Source organism: Cordyceps militaris (assembly GCF_000225605.1).
Source record: "Cordyceps militaris CM01 unplaced genomic scaffold CCM_S00006, whole genome shotgun sequence".
NCBI classification, from domain to species: domain Eukaryota; kingdom Fungi; phylum Ascomycota; class Sordariomycetes; order Hypocreales; family Cordycipitaceae; genus Cordyceps; species Cordyceps militaris.
In genome coordinates this window covers 67,116-91,449 of record NW_006271974.1, presented here as the reverse complement: position 1 = coordinate 91,449, position 24,334 = coordinate 67,116, and the positions used below count along the sequence as shown (strand labels likewise).

Sequence of the window (24,334 nt, the reverse complement as noted above, 5' to 3'; positions counted from 1 at the left end):
TGTTAATTTCAGCGCCGGAGTAGCCAAGGACTGAATCGCAGTAAGCTGAGCGCTACGCAGTGTCAGTAACCTGCCCAGAACCAGTTCCCCAGCTGCCCAGCCAGGCTACACAAGGGAATAAATACCTTGTAGGTTCCAAAATCCGGGCCGCAATTGCTCAACCGTCAATTTTCAATTCAATGAGACTTCCATACCTTTTTACTGCATTGGTGCAGACTAGTAGAACTGGATGCGGTGTCAGTAGTGTCGGCCTTTGTCACCAAGACGTGCTGCTATACAGATAGCATCTCAATAACTCCATACTCGGCCAAGATGCATCTCTTGGTAATGAAACGCTTATTAGACATTCTTGGAAACTCTGCATGACAGTTTGGGAATCAATGTAATTTGGTCATATTATCGATCAGTTTTCCTTGGCACTGTGCAGAGCACGGTCTGCTCTACTTCTCCCCGTGCTTATACAGGCCTGCCTCGATGCCTTTAATCTGCAGCGCCAGCAACCGCGAATAATACCGACAGAGGGCCATGTTGCCGCCGTGGAACCAAAACCCCGGGTGGCCGCTGTCCTGCCAGATGGTGCGCCACTCGCCCTCCTCATTGAGCCCCCAGACGTCCTTGACGGTGGCGGCGAGGGCGTCCCCGTACATGTCGGCGGCCTGGGACCGCATGTTCTGGTATCCCGTGGCAAAGACAATCTCGTCGGCGTCGAGCTGCGTGCCGTCGGCGAAGCGCAGGCCGCGCGGCAGGACCTCGGCAATCTCCTGGCCCTGCTTCACCCTGATCTTGCCGTCGGCGATGAGCTGCGAGGCGCCGACGTCGATGTAGTAGCCGCCGCCGCGCTGGTAGTACTTGAAGAAGAGGCCGGCGCCGTCGGGCCCGTCGTCGAGCTGGAAGCCGGCGGCCGCCAGCCCCGCGAGCAGCGCGCCGTCGTGGGCGCGCTGCTGCGCGCCCACCTGCACCTGCACCGCCTTGAGCACGCTGTTGGGCAGCCCGTGCAGCAGCAGGTCGGCGTCGTCGGCCGGCGGCGCCGTCTCGGAGAAGAGCGCCTGCAGGGCAATGGCGGTGATGGCCGCGGAGGAGACGACGTGCGTGCTCGAGCGCTGCACCATGGTGACGTCGTAGCCGCTCTCGTAAAAGTCGTGCGAGATGTCGTGGCCCGAGTTGCAGCAGCCGACCACAATCGCCTTTCGGCCCGGCGGACCGTCCTTGCGCGCGCCGGGGAACTCGGACGAGTGGCAGAGGATGTGGCCCTGGAATTTGTCCATGCCCTTGATGGCCGGCAGGTTCTTCTTGCCCGAGTGGCCGGTGGCCTGGATCAGGTGCTTCGGGTGAAAGGTGCGGTCCTCGGTGCTCCCGTCGGGCTTGGTCCGGTGCAGCTGCACGGTCCATTTCTGCGCCGCTTCGTCCCAGGCGGTGCTCGTGATTTCAGTCGTCATCCACGCGTTGAGCTCCATGGTCTCCGCGTACGACTCAAACCACCCGCCCAGCTTGTCCTTGGGCGTGAAGATGGGCCAGTTTGGCGGGAAGGGCATGTACGGCATGTGGTCGTACCACACCGGGTCGTGCAGGACGAGTTGGTGGTACCGGTTGCGCCAGTTGTCGCCGATGCGCTGGTTCCGGTCCACGATGAGGGCGTTGATGCCCAGCATTTTGAGACGGACGGCGGCTGTGAGGCCGGCTTGACCAGCACCTGTATCTACTTGTCAGCTTTCTTTTTTTTCCCTCGCTTCGCTCGATGCGGGGCATAAATTGTCCTCCTCGTTGCTTCAAGGCAAAGTTTCCATTTTCCATACGTACCGACAATAATGACCAGAGGCTCGCTTCCATCTGTGTAGTCCACCTCGGCCTCGCGCCTCTCCTTCCAGTTCTTGCGCCCCGGAAACTGGCCATGCGTCACACCGGCCGGCCTTCTCCCAAACACGGGCTCCTCAAACCCCTTGAGCCCTTGCAGAATGGTGCCGAGCGTGTAAATCTTCCACCCGTTGCCGTCCGCGGCGAGGCGCACGGTGCCGGTGCCAAAGCCAATTTTGGTCTCAAACGTGATAAAAAACTGCACCACGTCCGCCTTGCCGTCGGCGTCAATCTTGACGACGGCCGGGGCGCGGGACGGCAGGCCGAGGTCGAGCGCCACCGACTGCAGGCGGAAGCCGTCGCGCGACGACGCCGCGTCGGCGAGAAAGCCCGCAATCGCGGCCGGCGACTGCACGGTGCGGAACCGCCAGGTCAGCGCCAGGTGGTCCCGCCAGTAGCCGTTCTCGAGGAAGAGCGCGGCGAGGGACTCGGTGTCGGCCTTGGCGAGGTGCGCGTTGACGGTCGACACGAAGGACTCGGCGGTCTGCAGCGGCTTGAGGGCTGCGGTCGCGGGGCTGGTGGGGAAGGTGGCGAGCGGTAGGTTGGTGGTGCCGGGCATGGTATGGACCGTAGGGGAGGCCATGGCTGCGGTTTGTATATAGTCAACTCGGGAGCTGTGTGTTAGTGTGAGTATCTGCGGCGTGTTGGGATATGGGATATGGGTAGGTGGGATGAATGGGAGAGAAGGAACAAGGTAAGATGGGCTGTGCAGGATGGGCGATGAGAGCCGTCTTATATGCAGCATGCACGAAGGTACGAGCGGGGACTCCCTCCGAGACTTGCACGATGCACGCCGGACCAAGGGAAGCCGCGTGAGGAGCTAGAGCTGACCCCGCCGAGCCCAAGGTACAAGTTTAAATCTTACACTTTTATGGGCGGCTAGCTCCTTGCGAGGAGAATATTGGGAGTGCAGTAGTGTATGCGGGTGACGGACGGGACCCGCCCCGCAATCGGAGCGGCGACGGCAGAACGCTCCTTTTGGCCGCGAATTCAGAGACCAGCGGCCGTTGCTCCGAGGAATCAAAGATATAAGAATAGTGCTATATGGAGGGATGGCCGATTCAGTACTTGGCATATCGTGTCCGGGGTAACGGAGGATGGGGAGGATTTTTTATTGCTACCTTGGCAGGACGGACCAGGAGCCGGGCTAACTATTGGACCGCTGGCGAGACATGCCATTCCGGATCCGTCGCAGATCTTCGGATCCTTATCAACGTACTTGTGCTGTGTTTTGTTATTCTTAGTTTTTTTCTATTCCTTTTCTTGTTGGAGCCTGTCTTGGAGGTCGCCAGTTTCTGCGGCAGCCTACTGGGCGCACTTGCCGTGATATGCACAAGGGTTAGTTGGATATGGGCATGATCGCCAATACCACTTTTATCAATTTACTTGATACGGAAGCTCGTGCATCGTGCATATATTGATCCCTTGCCAGAGCGCATCTTACCTGGTGCTATTATAAGTCGGCATCACCAATAAAAGCGGGGCTCCCTTCGCAAGAAAAAAAATGGCCCGTCTTCCAACACGTTCCCAAGCTGATATATATTCCCGGTCTCAAACTACAAGAACAATGTCCGCAGACGAGGGCTGGACCCGCGTCCATCACAAGTCCCGCCGAAAACCCCCTTCCAGCCCCTCCGTCGGGGCCAACCATCACGAGCCACCAGACTCGTTTGCGCCGCGCACGACGGGCCTGCTGCGGCCCGCAGACGCCCTGCGCGCCGACTACGACAAGGTGCGCGCCGAGTGGCTCGCGTCGCCCGCGCACGCCGCGCTGCTTCGTCTCGTGGACGAGCAGCAGGCCGGCCCGCGGCGGACCAGGGTGCGGCGGGCCGTGTGTCTGGGCATCGGCACGTTTGACCCCGAGGACGGCGCGTGGCAGAGCAAGAGGGCGGCGTATGTGCAGCTCTGTGCGCTGACGACGTTGACGTCGCAACTAGGTAACTTGTGAAATCCACCGTCTGGTTTTCGTATTCGCGTTCCCTTGTTGGATGGGTTGTGCGTTGTGCGTGTGTGTGTGTGTGCTAAGTATGAGACAAAAAGAAAAATATAGCAAGCGCTCGATAGAGTGCATAGTGCAAGAACCCATCTTGACACACGCAGACGAGGCCTTTCTCGCCAGTCTCGGCCATCGCATCGTCACTTCACCAGCCGCATATACTCTCATTGACGACACCACGCTGCTCTTCGCCGTGCACCTCTACCGCCCCGTCTACGCGGCGGCGTTGCAGTCCAGCCTACCGGCCGCCTTTGTCGGCACCGGCTGGGATGTATGGGAAACGTACGTCTTTCTTTCTTTCTTTCCTTCCTTTTTTTTTTTTTCTTTTGCTCGCTTCGCTCGACGTCGGCCGTGCGCTTCAAAAGCTTTGCCATGAAATTCGGTCCAAAGGGGAAAAGGAAACAAGCTCATGTTTGCACAGGGCTATCATGGACAAGGCCACCGATCTCGAGAATATGAAAAAGATGCACCAGACGTATACGCGGTATTCGTTTCCTCAGGATGCCGCCAGCACGGCCTTTTCCAGCACCAGCATCTACTGGATGCCGCCAGACGGCGTCCAAGCAGCGGCCTCGGAAGCAGTCGGAGACGACGGCTCAGTACAAGAGCTCTCAGTGGTACAAGAGCTCTCAGTGGTACAAGAGCTTTCACTCAAAGACTCGACAGCACTGGAAAAGGATACGATAGAGACTTTCACAAGCACAGCGACGGATAAGACTACAGGTGACGACACGGGCACGGGAGAAAATGAGGCAGAGAAACTGTCAATTCATCGTATATAAATACGTGTCTAGCGTCTTCTAATTCATGCCCTGCACTCTCACTCACAAAAAATTAATAAACACCAAATACGCCGCATATATAAGGAGCAAGTGCCCACCAAAAAGCGCGAGAAAAACAAAACGTACAAGGACCGCAAGCGCAGCCCAGCCATCAATGCCATCAAGTAATACACATCCCTCGTCGAACCCACCGTTGGTCGTCCTCATCTTCCCCTCCATGTTGCCTGTTATACTGTTGTGCCTCCGCAGTCGGGAATCTTGACGCCCTTTTTCAGATTTCTATTCACGTCGAGCAGACCCCACTTGTCCTCCCAGTTTTCCTTGCCCGTGTTGAAGCGGGACTTCCACGGTTCGTCAAAGGCTTCGAACCAAAAGTAGTTGGTGCCGTTGGTGAGGGCATCGCACACCCAGTCGGCCATGAAGCGGTTCATCTCATCGACGCCAGCCTTGGCAGGGTTGGTGCACTGGGGGTTGTCCGTCGGACACCTGGAGCCGCCACCCGACGGCCAGCCAGTTTCGGAAATGACATTCATCTTCTTGTCGCTCTTCCACATGGGGCCATTCTTGTTTTGCCAAAAGGAATACGTCCATGCCGCCGACTCGTCAGCGGGCGTGCCGCTGAAAAAGGGGTGAATGTTGGCCATGATGAGGTCAGAGTCCTTGCCCAGCTCGGCTGTCCAGTCGTCGCCAAGATCCGACGTGGCAACGGGGAGGGTGATGCTTCGCTTCGTCAGGTTGGTGCGGACGTCTGTCAGAATTGTCGAGAGCTGGTTAATCGTCATTTCCTTGCGGAACAGAATTTCGTTGGCGACAATAACGCCCTCGAACTGATCACCGCCGTACTCGTCTAGAATATCCCACATTTGAGACAGCTGACGGGTATTGGTCGTCGTGTTTCCGTCTTGCCAGACGCCGAGCCAGACCTTGAGGTCCTTCTTCATCTGCAGCTTGTCAATGGCGTGCAGAACCATCTGCGTCTGGTTGCAGTCGGTTCCGTACAGTCGAATCTTGTTGGTCAGTTGGCTGAGCACGGCGACGTCGCGGGTGACGTTGTTCTGGGAAGGCGGGGTGTGGAGGCAATCGGGATACTGCACGTTGATCGGGGTATAGTCCATGCCGGGGAAGACCTTGTGGAGGTTTTTGTTATTGAGCAGCTTTTTAATTTCGTCGCTGTTAATGCTGAGGTCGCCGCTCTTATCGTCATTGGTGCCACCGCCGCTTGAGCCTTTGCTGTTGTCGCCATTCTTTCTGCCGGCGACGAGGGTCCCGACGACACCGCCGACGATGGCTCCGGCAATAACGAGGAAGATGAGAACAATAATGGCCCACTTGCATTTCTTGGAGTGGCCTTGCTTCTTCTCGAGCCAATCTGAGGGTCGTTCGCGCTTGGGAGTTTCGTAGAAGCCACGAGTGTCTATAGTTAGCGTTAGTTGATGTTGGATAGAGCACTAGTGCGTCAAAGGTCCTCTTCGCTTCTCGCCTGAAAAGGTAGGGAGAATTGAGGGGATAGAACAGGGCAAGCACCGGGTGAAAAGAACATACCATGCTCGGCCGCTATGGCTGTGGCTCCTCCGGCCGCTGCGCCAATGGCAGCGGGAACAGCTCGTTTGTTGCCGCTGTTGGCGGAATTTCTATGGCTCTTGGGGCCGTAGTGAAGGCCATCATCGCCGTCATCTTCGATGGACATGGGATCAACCATGCCTAGAGCGGGGACGTCTCGTCGAGATGAGGCGGAGTGGTTGTAGTAGGCTGCTGGCGCAGCACCGTAGTGGTCGGCCGAGACATTAGGACTTCTAGACGGGGATCTGGAGCCGACAGAGGACGAGGCAACAGTGCCAAAGGGGTTGACAGTGGAGCGTGAATCGCCATCCACGCCGTAGCTGGCTGCGTAGGGGCCACTGTGTTGGCTGTGGCGGGGTGACGAGTTGCCCGGGAGGCTGTTTTGGTACTGTGCGCGCGAAGGCGGGGGCAGAACTTGCCCGGTGCTGCGGAGAGAATCGCCGGGGTTGTATGCACCGGCGGCCATGACGCCGGGGTGCGCATGGCCGTAGCTGTCAGGACCGGGTGCGCCGCTGGGGGCTTGACGATAGTCGTCGATGGGTTGGCGCGAGGCCGAGCTGCTGTGAGAGTGAAGATTCATGTGCGGAGGGGGCTGAGGTGCTTCGTGGGCCGACATGTTGTCGTAGCCTCTCTGGTCGTACTGAGCAGCAGAAGGCTCTGGCGTACGGCCAGGCGACTCGTCGTGGTAGGGCGATTCCTGGCTGTATTCGTTGTATTGGGGTCGGCTTGGTGTGTTGTAGCGATTGTCGTAGGCGGGATCCAGAGGTTCCCTCTCGTAATAGTGTTCGTTGCCGGAATAATGCTGCATGGTGACGGCGGGAAGCAGTCGAGGCTAGAAATCAAAGAGCCCCAGGTCGGGGCGGACGCAGGAGGCCACGACGTCAGTGGTGTGCTGCTGTCGCGTCAAGCGCGGGATCGTCGAGGAATTGATTGGTAGGCTTGATGCTGGCGACAGAGGCGGTGCGATCGAGGCCTCACTTGCGACAAGAAGGTGGGCAGCGAGCGTGTTGTCATGAGCAGGCAAAAGCGTCACAAAGTGAGTGTGGATAGCGCAAGGCAGACTCGAGAAGGTGTGGAAGAAGCTGCTCACGACAAAGGCGGTCGCGTGTGGTTGGTAGGAGTCCAAGAAGGAAAGACGTCGGATGGGGTGAAGGAGGGAGGGAAAAGGGCTAAAAGAAGGCTTGGTTGAAGGATTGTCGCGGGAAGCGCAGCAGGTGAAACGGCAAGGGCGGAGGGGGGGTAGCGAGGCGGCGAGTAGAAGAAGGCTGTGGTCGGGTGTGTGGATGTTCACTAATAATGGATTGATGAATGGGATGGGGGGGATGGGCTGGGACTGGGACAGGCGAGAGGCGCAGGCCAAGGTTCAAGCGGGCGGCGGGCGTGTTGCAGATGGTGACGGAGTGACAGAGTGGTGGATGCCAGATACCATGGAGGAGTTGGATGAAGCAATGTGGATGGAGCAGCAAGTGGACTTGGTTGAGAAAGCCAAAGTGCCAGCGTCAACGTGGTGAATAGTCGACTGGTGCAGATAATACTCGATATATTAATGCTTATCCATAATAATACTAGTCAACTACGGTACGGATACTTGTTTGATTATTCAAACGGTGAAATTGTTCAGAGCCGGGAGGAACGTGGACGAGGTGGGGAGCGGCAGCAGGCGGGCACTTTTAGAAGCAAGCATCTTTTTCAAGGCATTGGCACCGCTGTCGCAGGGTATTTAGGGCATTTCAGTGCAAGCCTTTTAGCGGCCCTATCCCCACTCAAGTGCTGAAGTGATGGTCCGGTACGAGCACAGATTCAGCGCTGCAGCACTGCATTTGGCCGCTAATCCAGGCACTAACTACCAGTAGGTAGTCCAGCAGCCTCGGGACGGTAACATGATGGAGAGGTGAGCGCCACCAATATCAAGTCCCGCAGAACACGAGAAAGTATCAGGTCTGCCTACTTATTTTAGTTCGCCCTGCTATGTAGTTAGGCTTATTTCTTCCAACCTGTCTTGGTCTTGTAGCTAGTTGCAGCCAAACTGGGATGGCTTCACAGCCACACTCGGAGCCGCGCCAGCTTTTACGAGATTTTGCTTGCAAGCGCCAATTTCCATCGTCAAGAAAAAGACGCAAAAAAAAAAATTGGCATCCAATACTCATTCTCCATACCGTTACTTTGTCCTGTCGAGTTTTCCTTTCATTCCAGCGACAAAGAGTGTTAACCGCCACTAATCTCACGACGGGTGGTTGTCGCTACGGGCAACCACTGTCAGATCGGCGCGCCCTGGCTGAGCGCCGCAACGGGCAACGGGCAACGGGCAACGCCGCGACAGCCTCGTCTGCACAACAACCCATTCCACAATCCAAGCAACGAACCAACCAAGTGCTGCACATGCATGTATCAGTATGGATGCAAGTCTTTTTTTAGCCCGTCGCTGCATACTGGTTGAACTGGTAACTAGGTAGCAACTACTAACATTCGTGCGGCCCTCCCTTCGCTCAAGCCTGCTGTGTAATTGGTATCGGTACTCCAGACAGCTTGTCCAATCATGCGTAAATTCTCTCAATAGGCTGATGCAGGTGTATTCTTTACTAATTAGTAGTTAAAGACAAGGGCACCCAACATTGACGTGGTTGGCGCAACTTTCCAACCTTTGCTCCGTCTTTATTCCCACAGCCAACCAACGACCTGTTGATACCGGTTTCATGACATCATCATCGCTCGGTCCTCAGTGCTGGACCTCAGCATTTACAATCCACCTCCCCGGCAACTCCCCTTCGCACTCCTCGCGCCTCGTCACCCTTTAGAATTGAATTTCAAAAAAAAGGGGCATCAATCTCGTGTTTCTTCCATTTTCACGGTTTTTTACTTACCCACATCCAACGACCCGAGGATGGCTCTCCTCCCCTCACTTCAGATCTCGACAAACCACTCGACACCGCTCGACACCCACCTACCGCAACACTGATGCCCTCATTTCAGAATACGACTCGCGCCACGATGCCCACCCGGTCGACTCCTCATCTCCTGCGACACACCAAAAACTTCGACCACTTTGCTTGTCTGCCACCTGCCTCCTGGTTTTGAAAGATGCGGCACCAGACAAAGACTGACGGCGCCGCCGCTCCACCTCTTGACTGTTTCGCCTGTTTCTGCAGATCCATGCCTCTGCCTTTGCCTCCCTTGGACTACATGCGCACGACTCGCCCGTATTGCCCCTCCAGGCTGACGCGGCTTATTATTACTTGCCCTGTCGTGTTATAGATCTCTTCCTCAATAGTCCCCATGCGCCGTTCCTAGGACGCTCTTTTTGCTACCAACGCAGCAAATCATGGCGCACCCTGTTCCCGTCAGGGGCCGTCTTCAATCTGAGTAGCAGATAGAGCTTGCAAATCTGCAATCAATTGGTAACTTCTGGAGGCGACGCCACCACGGGGTCTTTTGCCCCTGGACATGCCTCGATTCAGATGGCTTCTTGCTTCTCTTGCCAAATAGGTCCTCCCATTGTCCTCATCTGTCTTGTCAGACCGCCGGGTCGCTGCAGAGCATCGCAGGTGTGACCTCGGAAACAGGCAATCATGTCCGGCAGGCTGCGCGAGGCTGCGTACCGTGCAATCAGCCAGCCTAGCTGATGCTTTGTGGCACAACGAACGGCACAGGCTGAGCGTCCCAAAAAGCCCCAAAGGGTCCCCAACGCGAGGTTCTGAAGCCTGCCAAAAATAACTATGCCTTGTCTGTAATTGATCAGCATTTATTGCGTCTGGCGCCTCGCGATGCGCGTTGTAGATACACGCTCCCAGAGCCCGCGGTGCCTCGATGCAATCCGATGCAGGTTGCACCCTGCGCACTCGCGCTTCCACCAGTTCTAGCGCACGAAAGATATAGACTCGGACGGTATGAATGTGTGCCACTTGGTTGGAGGATGTCCTTTATCCGTCACCGGTCGGTAGTCGCACGATGGACTGGCACCCATTCTGCTGATTTTCTACTCCGTAGAGTATAGGGTAGAGTAGGCGTTGTTTATCCCGAAGCGAGGATTGTGATTGCAGTTGTAAATCTAGCTCCGCGATATTCATTGTGCTTTCGACGCCGTAATTAATTAATTCGCGTGTATACCTTGCTCTCGGCATAGAACTGCTCTGGCGCGGCCTTGCATTGTTGTCAGGTAGGCGTTTGTTCTTGAGACTCGACGCGACGCCGTTCGTGAACAAGATAAGATAAGATGCTCCAGACTTGCTTGCACGGTAACTAAGCGTCAAATAATTCAAATAATTCAAATAATTCAAATACCCCACGAATTACTCCCATTAATTGCGAGGACCGCTATCGAACTAGAGCCTTTCAGCGGCAGGCAAAGGCTAGCTTGCAGAACGACGAGGTCAAGTTCATGCTTCATACGTCATCACTACTTTTTAACCTTGTCTAGGTAGGTTTACGGTTATTCGCACCTCTAACCCGAAGGCTAATAATTTAACAACAGCATCAATTGACAACAAGCAACAAGCAGTCCAGGGGGTAGTAGAGTCAATTTATTACATCTATCGTACCTATCGTATTTCTTGTACTTGGAATATTTATTAGACTTATGGTTCATTTCAAGCCTAGGGCTCGTTTAAATGCAATCTGATATGCCGAAGCTCGTGGCACGCTAGTGAGGGGTGACTGCACTGATGATCCGCTCGATAAAGAAGTAGGTACATGACAATACTCTGCGATGATGCTGCAAGACAATCTGCAAGGCAACCTTTGCCTGCCGCTGCAAGACTCTGGATCGGTGCCGGCCCTCGCAATTGAATTATCTGCGACGTCGCCAACTCGGGATCCCATCGCCGTTTGTTTTCGCGACCGTGTCAAACCCTGAGCGGCCCATGACGCTCATTACATTCAACGCTCGGTTGACAATGACACACCAAAACCCGAGTTTGCTGGTCTTGTACCCGTAGACCATAAATACCTATCGATTCTGCCTGTGGACACGCCATATTCCATGGAAACGCCTACCGTCCATCCGTTGTTTGTTATTTGGCCTTCGCGGCTTGACGGCTTGACGGCGTTCCTCTAGGTAAGTTTACCCGTCGTCTTTATTCTCAACCCCCCAAAGCTTTCCCACCTTGAAACGTGATTAGCGGTAATAAGTACCGGGGAGATGGAGGGCCTGGTGGAATGGGCTTCCGACAGGGCCCATCAGATTGAGAACCTTGGCGCCACCAGACTTGTCATTGCTTCCCGAGTCCAGACCAAGCAACGAGCAAGTTACAAACTACACTCTAGTTACAACAGACTGGCACGAAACACGTTCTTTTTTTTAATCATTTAACAAAAAGGGTGGCGACAATCAATCTGGGTGCACCGACTCAAAGAGAAGCAGTCAAAACCGCCCTCTCAGGCTGTTCTCGGCCGAGCGACGCTAAACTCTCCGCACACTGTTTTTCCAGAAACATAATTGCAAGTCCCCTCTCTTGATGTAGTTGGACGCTGCATCCTTTCGGTTCTCTCCGAGTGATTCCAGCAGAGTCGCGTCCCAGGACGCGCAAGCCCCTGCCAAGGTCACGACGGCGCCATGGAGATTCAGTTTTCCATTCCGCTGGCCCGACCCAAGAACGCGACATCGGGACGGTAAGTCGACCCCCGCGAAAAAGCACGGCCCGGTGCGTTGGGGTACGTGAACCAACGACTGTACGCCACAGCCTTGCGCAAGGGACGAGAGAATCATCCACTGAGACTTGCTTTGTACTGCGTGACATTTAGGTCCTCGGCCGCAGCGCAATCTTCCCACGGCGCCGCGACCGCCTCGGCCCGCGGCGGCACCCACCGATTCGCCCTAGAGTCCCGCACAAGACACACGCGCCGGAGCTCGACACGCGCGCGCACCGGTTGTGCCACCTGTAAGCGGCCTGGTGTCTAGACGCTCGCATTGATTGTCTGAAAGCTAACCTGGCCGACCATCTAGGCAAGTGAGTTTGACGCACAGAGGCGGGACATGCAGCTCCCATGCCCATGCCCTGGTTACCCGTCTAATGGGATGCAGAAAACGACACGTAAAGTGCGACGAGACGAGGCCCGCCTGTCTCAACTGCGTCAAATGGCGAGGCTACTGCGACTCGTACGCCGACCCCGGAGAGGACAAGGATACCGGCGACACCGCCGAGCTGATTCACACGAAAAAGGCACCCTTGATACTGACGGAGCCCCTCGTCAACACCTTGCGCTTTACGAGCAACGACCAGCGCGCCTACTTTGACGAGTGGGCCGCTCTATCCGTGACCTTTCTCAGCGGCGGCCTGAGCCAGACCCGGCTCTGGACAGCCACCATGCCGCAGCTGACCCTCGAGGAGCCGACACTACGCTACGGCGCCATGGCCGTCGGCGCCCTGCGGCGCGCCTGCGGGCCCGGCAACTCGCTCGCCGCCCTGACCGGGGACAACCGGCATTACCTGAACGCCGTTGTGCTGTACTGCGAGGCGCTGCGGCTGCAGTCCAAGGCCCAGCCGACAAGTGAGGGCCTGCGGACCGCCCTTCTGTCGTCGCTGCTGTTTATTTGCTTCGAGTCGCAGCGCGGCAATATGCCGGCCGCGCTTAAGCACATTACCCACGGCTTTAGCATGCTGAATGAGTTGGCGGGGTGCACGCCGCGCGCCCCGGACCTGGTGCGTATTGCGCCCGCCCCGCCGTCCATGGTCCAGGAAATTCTGGACTGCTATAAGCCGCTAGAGCTGCAGTCGCGGTCCTTCATGGGCTCGTATAAGAGGTTCTTCTTTAAGGGGGAGAATAACCCGGGGCCGCCACCGCAACAGCCGCCAGAGCACCCGGGACAGGAGCCGCCGCCAGAGCCGCGTGTCGTGTCGCCGAGGTCAAGTCCGCAATGGCCTGTAAACGTCTACTCACCAGCGAGTGAGCCAGCTACGCCGCAGAGCCAGCAAATAGGAATGCTGAGCCCACAGAGCCTAGATAGCCCGTCAACACAACATACAACGCCCGGCGCGCCGACTTCCTACACATCCTCGCCTCCCTCCGCAACAACACCGCCCGGACACCAATTACCTGGCCAAGCTCCGGGTGCTCCTGGGCCTCCGCACCGACCGCCCGGTATCGCCCCTTTTACAAAGCACTCGCCGTATTTCCGGCCCAAGCGAACAACCATTACCACACTGCAAGAAATGCCGCGCGAGTTCAAAGACGTCGAGGAGACGCAGGGTTACTGGGCGCTGGTGCAGCGCAACTTGGTACAGTACCTGCCGCTGCTGACGGCGACGACGGCGCAGCTCGCGCTCGCCAAGGCCGCCTCCGAGGCCGAGGTCGAGGCCAAGCTCACGGCGATCCGCCAGAACCCGAGCATCGCCAAGTTCATCGCCGACTGCCGGTACTGGATCCAGCGCTGGACCGAGGCCTACGAGCCGCTGTACCGGGGCTTCCTGCGCAACGCGGCCGCGGACCGCGCCGCCTACCTGCACGCCATCAACCTGCGCATCGAGTACCTGATCCTGTACGTGTACACGACGGTGCCGCGCTACGCGGGGCTCATCACGGCCCGCGGCCTGACCCCGCAGTACCGCGAGATCACCGTGCTGGCCGAGACGCTGCTGCGCGCGCGCCCCAACTGCGGCTTCGCCATGGACTCGGGCTGGACGTGGCCGCTGTTCATCGCCGCGTTTGGGTGCCGGGATGCGGCGGTGCGCGCCGACGCGGTGCGCATCCTCGGCCAGTACCCCATCCGCAACGCCCTGCGCGACAGCAGGGTGTATCGCGCGATTGCGCTGCGCAACGAAGAGGTGGAACGCGCGATTGCGTGCGACGACGACGAGAATACCCAGTGGATCCGCCTGAGGCGGAGGGAGGTGCTGTTTGAGGATTTCGGCGCGAGCGTGGTGCTGCGCTCGGTGTGCAAGGACCCGCGGACGGGTGTCTGGGAGCCGGTCGAGGAGATTGCCGACTTTCAGGTCCGCCCAGATGGTCACTTGAATTGGAGGAGGCAGCCCATCTCGGACGCGACGTCGATACTCGGCGGCGTGTGCTGATTTTGTGTAGTGTACATGAAGCGGGGGGGATGTTGGTCGTGACGACCTTTGTACATGACTGCATAGACGATCCGGAACATTACCCAACATGCATCTTTCTTCTCAAAGGAAACGAGCAATCACGCCGAACGAGACCATAGACCGGCAACAAAAGTGCTGCTGATAGACACATCAGAGCGGCAGTCAACCTCGGGTCTATTCAATCTACGCCCGCATGGGCACGATCTAGATTTGCCCCCTGTGCTACCGTACCGCTTTGTAGTCAAGTCTCCAAGTAGCTATGAACATCCGGAGCCAGCAAAATTGTCACGCAAGTACGGGGCAAAGGCAGCCGTGTACACCTTGCTATCTTCGTCCATTCTCATGAAGCCAGATAACGACCTGCTCGACATCGAAGCGTGATTGGTTTAGTGGTAAAATTCTCCGTTGCCATCCGCAACGTCGGGGAGCCCTGGGTTCGATTCCCAGATCACGCATTGATTATTCTTTTGCCATTTTTACGTAGTTTCATTTTGTCGCGTTCGCGCAATTCTGGTGCGGAGTGACACCGTTGATGGGGCACCGGTGGGACGGGTGGGTGTACTTTTTGCCCTAGTTTGGGAATTTGTCTCGTGGGAGGGATAATGGGGAATAAGGGCAACTTGTTCATCGAAGCGTGATTGGTTTAGTGGTAAAATTCTCCGTTGCCATCAGCAACGTCGGGGAGCCCTGGGTTCGATTCCCAGATCACGCATCGCTTATTCTTTTGCCGTCACGATGCTCGCACTTGTTGACGTTCGTGTCTTTTTTCCCCGTTGATGTGGATAATGACCCTGTTGTAGGGCACGGTAGGCTTGCGGTGATGTCAACTGGGCGGAACCGCGGGGTGAGCAAGTTGGCCTGCCTGCACCGCATCCCTCGCTTATTCAATTATAAATAATGATTGGAGTAGGCAGTCCTTTTCCTTTTTTAGTTCTTCCCAATTGGCTTCCGAAACAAAGTGCTTTGCGCTGTCGCCAGCTCTCTCGAGATACCATACGCCCGTGTCAATCATTTCCTTGCACCTGGGACTCGCTTGGTACATATCATGAGCCAGGTTGATGTCTTCGCGGCCGTGCAGCGAGAATGCGGAGCGAAGGTGTTGCAAGTTGCTGTCTTGGGCATCTTTCTTGACTCGAAGCTGGGCGGCGTCTCGGTAGGCGGAACAAAAGCGTGTGACATACAGCAGCAATAGATTGTGCAGTACGGGATTATCTCTGGCTTCAATCATTTCGCAACGCATGCTGGAGAGGAATTGCGCAATGTCGCCATTGACGCCACGGCCGTTGGCGCGACCAAATTCCCAGTCCACCAGCGCTGGTGTCAGGTCTACTCTCGTAGCCGGATCAGACAGCAGTATCGAGCCGGGATGGAAATCGCCAAAGCTGAGCGCAGGCCGGTAGTTGTACCTGGGATTGTTGTATTCATCGACTGTCGCATCGTAAAGCCTTTGCGCGTTGGGATAATCTTGAATGCGTTCTTTAATGGGGAGGACAGCAAATTGCCAGACAATGCTCTCGGATACGGATTTGGACAGCTTCTCGTATGTCTGAGGCTCGGATTGTATTCTCTGCACCGTTCCTGGGCTGTGGATGAGAGCCATGATGGAGCCGGTGTCATGTCCGAGTTTGGATATTTGCTCAGTAGTTGCAATGCTGGAGTCTTTAGCCGCGGCTTTGATAAACTCGACAATATTAACGAGACGCCCCAGGTCGGAGAGCAGCAGGACAGACGCGTCTTGGTCAGAGTCACTAATCTCCAGAGTAGACTCCTTGCCGTAATCGTGGCGGATGAGATGCGGCGTGTTCCATGCTGGTACTGTCTGCCGGGAGTTGAATAAGAGGCCACCGTTTTCCCAGAGTTTCAGGATGGCTGCTTCGACAGCCTGGAGCGTGTTAGCAGGGGTGTGTGTCCGAGATTGGGAAACTGGCAACGCACCTGTCGCTCGGTAGAGAATGGAAGCTCTGGGCCGACGCTTTCAACATATGGACGGGCGTGCTTGAGAACGAGCCTTGCAGGGCCGGCGCTACCAGAGAGCTTGGCCGCGCGGTGTGTCGAGTTGACGACACCCCCGGTGAGGCGCGTGGTTTCCCATGTGGTTCCTGGGTACACTGATCGGAGATACCGTGCATAGTTGAGATCTTTCATGGTGGCAGGTAGCGACAGGACAAAGAGCTACACTATTGCGCCACCTCACTGGAGCCAATGCTATTGTGATGACTGGATGAATTAGGTTGGCCAGAAAGAATGGCTGGGAACTGCCGCATTTAAATCGAGCTTCAGCGCCGCCACCAAGCCAAGGCTTTGCCCCGCGCAGCTGAAGTGACAATGGCTTACTGACGATACATGATGCTGATTTGCGTCCCACTGTGAGTCACTCGGCCATTTCCACCTTCGAATATCATGATATTAGGTCAATCGGAAGACTATTGGCTGTTGAAAAGGCATTCGTGTTGGGCATTCGTGTTTGGAGCGATGGATTCGAGGATGACGAATTCGTCAGGCGCTGACTGGAGGCTTTCAGCGGTTGATATCCACTGTAGAGCCTGGAGAGACCCCTGCAATGTACTGGGAGATGTCTTCCAGGATGGCAACTTGCAGTAGACCGCGAGAAGAAGAGCACAGGCTTGACAGAATTTATCAACTTGTGATAGTATAATATCTAAGTTCCTGCAATTACCCTATAATACCAAGATATATTGCGGGTGCATGCCCCTTCTAGCTGGCAGGGATGAATGGAAGGCAGTCGGCCTGGCGCAAGTGATAAAACGACGACCCATCAAGACATGCTTGATAGCTACCTAGGTAGGTAGGTAGGTAGCTAAAAGGGACAATTGCAAGATAAATAAAGAAAGTAACAAAGATGAAAGTTGTACGGATACTAAGAAAATAAAGAAGCCATTAAGAATACCGCAGAGAACAAAGGTAGTAATTCGTGGTTTTTAATCACCCTATCGCCTGGGAGCTGTCGCGTTTGCATTGGCATGAGAGCACCTTGTATCCAACAACCAAATTGCCGGATTGAAGTGAAACTGAAGGAAGCAAGAGAAGCATAATCAAGCTACGTTAATACTGGCTTTGGTGATTAGCATGTACCCTGATTGCACGCCAGCAGAACAACCTTCAAGTGTTTTTCAACTAATGCTATGATCTAAGAGCCAGAATAAGCGAATAAGGAGTGGACCAATGCTCTTTCAGAATATAACTTCCCTTAGGTACCGACCACCTATCACCGTGGAAACATGTGCCGGACCGACAAGACACTGGCAAAAATAGGTAGTCACGGCCATGCAAACAGGCGTGACAGCTGGCAGCTGAACCTGCTCAGAACCTGCTCAAACTTTAAACAGAGACTGGGAGATCAACGGCATACTTGACTTCTTCTCTTTCTTCAACTTCCCACCACGTCTTTGCTTCGCTCGAACAGAACACGGAAGCCACTGATCTTCCAAGGCGGCCTCTCTGCCTCCAACCACAGTTCACTACTACGACTTTCGCCCTGTTTCAATCTTGCCTGCTAATCTACTCTTCTGCTTGGCATACCAAAGATGGACGCAAACACGGGGGATACAGCATTGGTGTGTATCCTTAGCCCTGATAAATTATAAAACTAATTACTAACACTATTGCTAGCAATTAAACTCCTTTTTCTTACCCTCTTGGGAAGCCGAGTTCAGCCGGGCGAAAGAATTAACAAACTGGCTTGATGAGCCGGAAATTCCCTCCTCTGAAGAGTTTTTAGCAACCTCTCCAGGACACCTTCTCAACGTCCAAGATGAGGACATCACCTCGAAGGAAAAATATCTCGAAAAGCAGTACCGCATGCAACGATTTGAGTCTGTCGAGCAAACTCGACTGGCAGTCTCGCAATTTCGTCAAACACCCTTGATGCCTGAAGGGGACTTGGCGCACATCTACACCGAGGTGGGTGAGAAGAATACCCTAAATAATGTATACCGTCACTGAATCTAGTCTCACAGGTGCAAGTGCTGGGAGTCGTGCTCACCGGTCGTGGTGCTGCTGTTCGAGTCTCCTTGTCTACCGACAGAGCTCCAGATACAGTGGACTGGATTAACTCCGACCGGCTTCGGTCGGGATCCCTCGTTGTTCTCTCCCCCGTGCAAGACGCTTTTAGGACAGAGTGTCGAGTGGCTACCGTCGCCTATCGATTTTTGGCTGGCGGCCTCTTGCCGGACCTAGAAGCCGACCCCCCAGAACCAGACGATACGCCTGCTCGGGTCGACTTATTTTTGTCAACATGGCCGAAGGATTTACTAGATTCAAACACGAAATACTACATGGTGGAGGCGAAGAACGGATATTTTGAGTCCTTTCGTCACACGATGATGGCACTACAAGCCGCCGCTTCTGAGAAGTAAGTTATGTTCCCCCTGCCTCATCTCCATAATCATCTAATAAAAGAAGATCTGTGATAGACAAATACCTTCTGACAAATAATGTTCGGGAGATGTTGGCTGAGAAAACTTCTGTCAAACAGCGCGAGCAAGCCCTACTCACACTACGCACGCAAACCCGCGCTACACTCGACAAGTCACAAGCTACCGCCAGCGTGGCTATGATGAATGAAGAGCTTTCTATAAGCCAAGGCCCCCCTGGCACCGGAAAAACCCACACAACTGCCGCAACAATCGAAGAGATAATTCGTCATCATAACCCTAGAACGTTGATCATTGCGGCTCAGACCAATCATGCAACTGACCGGCTTCTCGAGCTCTGTTTGCGGAACGGGCTACTCGTCTGCCGTTTAGGAGGTCGTACAGTCTCAGATGATATTGAAGAACATTCTTTATTTAACATCCGTGAGAGGATCAAGGGTACCATCCCTGGCACTCGATTGCCTGCTGCGGCCTACCGAGATTTCGAAACCGCACGTCAAGTTCTCGAGCTGCACCTCAGACAGGCTTCCCATGGCCAGCAAAATTACGACGCAAAGTCTTTCAGGGATGCCAAAATTATCACCATACAGCAGTTTGATTCTTTGCAGAACGAAGACTGGGAAACTTTGACAGAAATGGATCCGCTTTTGGCCTGGCTGGGCTGGGAGTCCTTCAAGTCACCGAAAAACACCCTTTCAGAAAACTGGGAGCGCAACAGAAAAGTCAAGAATAAAGCAGAGAATGTGGACGAGGACCGCGATAGACGGCGCCGAGATCCAGAGAAACCCATTGGCCCATACATTCAGCTAGATCGTCGCCCCGAAGCCCCAGCATCTCGATTCAAAACCATGTTGGCCCGCAACCGGGACTTATACAAGGTCAAGGCCCAACATCGAGAAGAACTTTTCAACTACATGTGTTACGAGTTGTCAAAAAAAATTCAGTCAAGACTCCCCGAAGCAATCGAAAAGTTCCAGGCTGCGTGCCATCGTCTGCAGAGCTATAAAGTAGACCATGATAGTCGCGTCATCCTGAAAAGCAGACTTCAAGTCGTCGGGTGTACGATTACTGGGCTGTCTAAGTACCGCGATCTACTCCGAAAAATCAGCCCCGATATTCTGATAATCGACGAGGCCTCCGAAGCCACCGAGGGAAGCATCGTAGCAGCACTACTGCCGTCGCTCAAGCACCTCGCGTTAGTCGGCGATCATCAACAACTAACGCCTCGCTGTGTCAACCCTCGCCTCACTCAGCCAAATTTTGCGTTAGACATATCCTTATTCGAACGACTTGTTACGAAGAATAACATGCCTTACCAAGTTCTCAACCTACAGCGGCGAATGATTCCAGAGATTCGCCAGCTTGTCAATGTTTTTTATCCAGGCCTGTGCGACCACAGCTCTGTCCTCAAGCGAGAGAAGGTCAAGGGAATCGGACAGCCCCTCTGGTGGTTTGACCACGATTGGCCAGAGCAGAAGAAATCCGGGGCCTCTGGTCAAAGTATTCTGAATAAAGAAGAAGCCGAGATGATTACCAGTTTTGCTGAATATCTTATCCGTTGCGGCACGCCTATCGAGAAAGTAACCATTTTGACGTTCTATACGGCCCAGCAGGAGCTGATTGAAGACAAACTCGGCCCTAACATTTGCAAGACTGTTGACAGCTTTCAAGGATGCGAGAACGACGTGATTCTTCTATCTATTGTACGCAGTCCACCGCCAGGACAAGGACCAAGCGCTGGCTTTATCGAAAACATACACCGGGCCACTGTGGCACTAAGCCGAGCTCGAAACGCCCTCTACATCTTTGGCAATGCGTCGAACCTACAACACAGTTCAACTTGGGGCCCTGTTCTTGATGCTCTTGGCCCGTCGAGACAGAACCGAGTGCCGCTGAAGTGTCCTATCCACTCAACTACGGCCTTCATCCGCTCCCCACAACAATGGAGCTCCTTTTCAGAAGAGGGATGCCGCGGGGAGTCATGCGAAAACGATGGAGTCCGAGAAGGCGACATGCCAAATGGAGGCCTGCAGTCGCCGGTTGTCAAGACGCCAGCAGTCAAGGCACCGGCCGTCAAGGTGGCGACCGTCGAGGCGGCGAGAGCCAAGGCACCGGCCACCCAGAAAAAGCGCAGGAAAGCGCGCGGCAGCCAACCGAAGATCTTAAAACCGCTTAGCCAACTTCAACACTCGGCCCATCCGGCTGCAGCGGTCAGGCTTGACAAGGCGACTCTCGATCGATTAGAAGACATGTCGTCGCATGGGCCGACGCCGAACATTAGCGCTGCGACGGTTGGCGGCCAAAACAGCGCTGCTTTGCAGAGTAGTGACTATATGATTAAAGTCGGCTACGATGCCGTTATTGCAGAGCTTGAAGAGCTTATAACCGAAATTAGAGGAAAAGCGCAGGTTAACGTAGGAGAAAGTATAGGGGATCTAATTGACTTTAATTAACACATTAATTAACAATACTACTCGCCTTAGATATAGTTAACTAATATTAAGTAAAGGTAAAAAGGATATTAACTATAATATATCTTCTATTACTATTATATTGCTTAATAGCGGTCTTTCTTGCTTTATTTTTCTTTATTTTTACTATTTTCTTTATTCTTTTTATCTTTCTTATCTTTTCTATTTTTATTCTTCTCCTCCTCTTTCTTTTCCTATATTCCTTATCTTTTAAATCTTATTTATCTCTTTTATATTCTTTATTCTATCTAGTTACTTTAGTTATTCTCTTATTCCTATTCCTACTTTATTGAATTTTTAACCTAGTATCTGTCTGGCTACCTGTTCTTTTTGTCGCCAGTCTGGGGGAGCGCCATACCTGTTAGTGTTCAGGATAGAAGCCCTGTCTGTCTCCGGCAATACCGTTTGGAGCATGAACATCCATGCTATTGTCGCAAAGGTAGAGGAACACTGGAAAAGGCGAAATCAGTTCCCCAAGATCAAGGCAACAATGACAAAGCAGCATTCTTTCACCAAAACTTCAGCGGGCATGCGTCTGTCACGAGTCGCACTGTGATTTGATAAGCAGCTTGAGGCTACCACTAGCGTCGCGAAACAGAAGCTGGAGACGTAATAATTTATTAAACACACTCTTCAACCAATTGACGCGGAATCCTTCTGGGCGGGCAGATAACACGAACAAAAGCTGTCCCGAATCGACGCGAAATCGCAGACGGCAAAGAAACGAGTGCGACCCGCGTGCAAGCGCCTAGCGACGTGCCAATAGGGAATGCCGTGATTTAGGGCAGCGAGCTCCTGCACGCGCCTCATCGGTGACAACGAAAAATCGCAAATCGACACTGCTACAGTTGCGCACAATGGACGAGGAGGAGCGCTTCTCGGCAAGCTCGCCGGAATCGGAACGAGAAAATGAGCCCGATGAGGTGATGGAGGACGAGCCTGCAGAGCCCGACCACGAAGACAACAACGAGGACAACAACGATGAAGATGACGACGACGGCGACCAAGACGATGGTAATAACACCGGTACACAGAATCATGACAGCCAAGGGCCCACGCGACAAAAGTCGAGTAGTCCCCGTCGCCATTTTCCTGCGTTTTTGAGGCCCACGGTCCGCCCCGAGTACGTTTCGGCGCGGCTCTACGACATTGTCCCGACCATGGCCGCGCCCCAGTCTACAAGTGTCAATGCCATGGCGATTACACCGGACCTACGCTACTGGTTTACTGGCGGCTCGGATGGCTATATTCGAAAATTCGACGGCCCGGGCACCATCAATGGCAAGCTGGCGCTGACAGTCGCGCAACGGCACCCCTTTGTTGACAGCGTCACGAAAGCGGGCATACTCATGTCATACTGGGAAAACGAAGAGCCGCCGGCGCCTGGAGCCGCCAGCCACGAGCAGATTTTATCGCCCGTCTACTCGCTTGCCGTGGAATCGACCGCCCTGTGGCTGCTGTCGGGTCTCGACTCGGGCGCCATCAATCTGCAGAGTGTGCGGCACGACGAGGGCAAAAAGATTTGCAGTCTCCAGCGACACACGAATGCCGTCAGCGTGCTGACGATGGCGCCCGACGAGAAGACGGTGCTAAGCGGCAGCTGGGACAAGACGATTCTCGACTGGGACCTCAATACCGGGCAGACGATTCGTAGCTTTACCGGGACGGTGGGCCAAATATCTGCGGTCGAGCTGCGCCCCGAGTGCGGCGATCCAGTACCCGCCGACGCGGATGAGCCGCTGCCTCACATGACGATGACGACAAATAGCGGCCCCCGGCTCACAAACGGCTTTGCGAGCACGAATGGCGTCGATGCGCACCCAGAGCCGCAGCCGCTGCCAGACGAGACGGGTCAAGAGGCAGCCGCGTCGCCAGCGCATGAGAGTCTGTTTGGTGGTGGTAGTGATGCCGGCAGCTTATTCGGCGAGACAGGTGGCGACCAGCAGTTTGGGCAGGACGACGACGAGTATGGCGGGGGCATGGGCATGATGACGGAGCAAGAAGGCGGCATGGATCACTCGGCGGACATGGCCATGGCCAGCATGGACATGGAGAGGGATAAGCCGGCGGAGGATTTGGCCGTCGTGGAAGAAGAGCCTGCGCCCCACGCCATGGATGTCGATCCGCCGCCCGTCAAGCAGGAAGACGCGGAAGCACCGCAGCTCTCACCCTCGCAGGACCACACGCAAGACAGCGCAACGGCCAAGACGGAAGACGCCACCGACGGGAGCGCGACGCAGGCCACGCAAAGCGACACGCTCGCGGGCACCGAAGGCGAGCCCAAGTCGCCGACGGTCCTCTCGGACACGGCGGCGGGCAAGCAGCGCGACCAGTCGCAGACGTCGACGACGACGTTTCTGGCGTCGGCCATGGACGGGACGATCCGCATCTGGGACCGGCGCGTGCCGAACCCGGTGGCGCGCATCAACCCCCGTGCGGGCGTGCCGCCCTGGTGCATGAGCGCGTGCTGGAGCCCCGACGGCAACAGGATCTACGCCGGCCGCCGCAACGGCACTGTCGAGGAGTACGACGTGCACAAGGCCAGGAGGGGCTGGGCGCCGGAGCGCGTGCTCAAGTTTCCGGGTGGGAGCGGCGCGGTGAGCGCGGTGAAGCCCATGGTGAATGGACGGCATCTTATTTGGTAGGTTTTTTACCCTCTTTTTCCTGTTTTCCCTTTGCCCCTTTTTTCCCCTTTTTTATTTTTATTATCTGGGTTGGACAGCCAGGTCTGCGGCAAGTTACGAGTCGAATTGCATCGAGGATTTGCTAATGGAAGCCACTGTTTTAGCGCGTCGCATGATATTATGCGTCTGTACGACTTGCATGACCGTGGGACGGTCAAGCACTCGACGGTGCCGTTCCTCATCATTCCCGGTCCGCCCCGCGCTGGTGTCATTTCGAGCCTCTACATTGACCCGACGAGCCGTTTCATGCTGAGCGCGGCGGGCACAAGAGGCTGGAACGGCACGAGTACGGAGGTGCTGGTGGGATATGAAATTACCGTGACGGGCAGCTGAGTGATGCGCAGGGGCTGGTTGGTATTTCTTTTCTCTTGGGTACATGGCTGTGGCGTTTGGTGAAGGTATTGGGTAAAAACGTTGGGATTTGTACCTTATATTATAGTTTTATTTTTTATTTATCTCTTGGATAAGTGGTCAATTGGACGGACGATAACTTACAATGATGAGATTACTACTTGTTTACTGCTTGTTTGTTTTGTTTTGCTGGTCGAGGCTCATCTGGAAATGATGGTGCC

The 24,334-nt window shown here is 54.9% G+C and overlaps 7 protein-coding genes across 7 annotated transcripts; 4 read left to right on the top strand and 3 right to left on the bottom strand.

Moving 5' to 3' along the window:
- Nucleotides 1–440: 440 nt before the first annotated feature.
- Nucleotides 441–2,434, bottom strand: CCM_07325 (flavin-containing monooxygenase; the record flags this gene model as incomplete). The annotated part of the gene is made up of 2 exons (XM_006672466.1): nt 441–1,690; nt 1,798–2,434. The coding sequence occupies 2 exons, from the start codon at nt 2,432–2,434 to the stop codon at nt 441–443; spliced, it is 1,887 nt and encodes a 628-aa protein (XP_006672529.1).
- Nucleotides 2,435–3,418: 984 nt separating this feature from the next.
- Nucleotides 3,419–4,629, top strand: CCM_07324 (uncharacterized protein; the record flags this gene model as incomplete). The annotated part of the gene is made up of 3 exons (XM_006672465.1): nt 3,419–3,758; nt 3,952–4,129; nt 4,269–4,629. 3 exons carry the CDS (start codon nt 3,419–3,421, stop codon nt 4,627–4,629), a joined length of 879 nt encoding a protein of 292 aa, XP_006672528.1.
- A 227-nt stretch (nt 4,630–4,856) lies between these two features.
- Nucleotides 4,857–6,997, bottom strand: CCM_07323 (endo-beta-1,3-glucanase; the record flags this gene model as incomplete). Its single annotated transcript, XM_006672464.1, has 2 exons — nt 4,857–6,043; nt 6,172–6,997. The coding sequence occupies 2 exons, from the start codon at nt 6,995–6,997 to the stop codon at nt 4,857–4,859; spliced, it is 2,013 nt and encodes a 670-aa protein (XP_006672527.1).
- A 4,740-nt stretch (nt 6,998–11,737) lies between these two features.
- Nucleotides 11,738–14,192, top strand: CCM_07322 (C6 zinc finger domain protein; the record flags this gene model as incomplete). The annotated part of the gene is made up of 4 exons (XM_006672463.1): nt 11,738–11,793; nt 11,926–12,062; nt 12,107–12,131; nt 12,206–14,192. The coding sequence occupies 4 exons, from the start codon at nt 11,738–11,740 to the stop codon at nt 14,190–14,192; spliced, it is 2,205 nt and encodes a 734-aa protein (XP_006672526.1).
- A 901-nt stretch (nt 14,193–15,093) lies between these two features.
- On the bottom strand, nt 15,094–16,358 carry CCM_07321 (uncharacterized protein; the record flags this gene model as incomplete). Its single annotated transcript, XM_006672462.1, has 2 exons — nt 15,094–16,095; nt 16,149–16,358. The coding sequence occupies 2 exons, from the start codon at nt 16,356–16,358 to the stop codon at nt 15,094–15,096; spliced, it is 1,212 nt and encodes a 403-aa protein (XP_006672525.1).
- Nucleotides 16,359–17,758: 1,400 nt separating this feature from the next.
- Nucleotides 17,759–21,060, top strand: CCM_07320 (DEAD box helicase; the record flags this gene model as incomplete). The annotated part of the gene is made up of 4 exons (XM_006672461.1): nt 17,759–17,788; nt 17,844–18,134; nt 18,191–18,585; nt 18,636–21,060. The coding sequence occupies 4 exons, from the start codon at nt 17,759–17,761 to the stop codon at nt 21,058–21,060; spliced, it is 3,141 nt and encodes a 1,046-aa protein (XP_006672524.1).
- Nucleotides 21,061–21,935: 875 nt separating this feature from the next.
- On the top strand, nt 21,936–24,095 carry CCM_07319 (transcription factor; the record flags this gene model as incomplete). The annotated part of the gene is made up of 2 exons (XM_006672460.1): nt 21,936–23,719; nt 23,867–24,095. 2 exons carry the CDS (start codon nt 21,936–21,938, stop codon nt 24,093–24,095), a joined length of 2,013 nt encoding a protein of 670 aa, XP_006672523.1.
- Nucleotides 24,096–24,334: the final 239 nt, after the last annotated feature.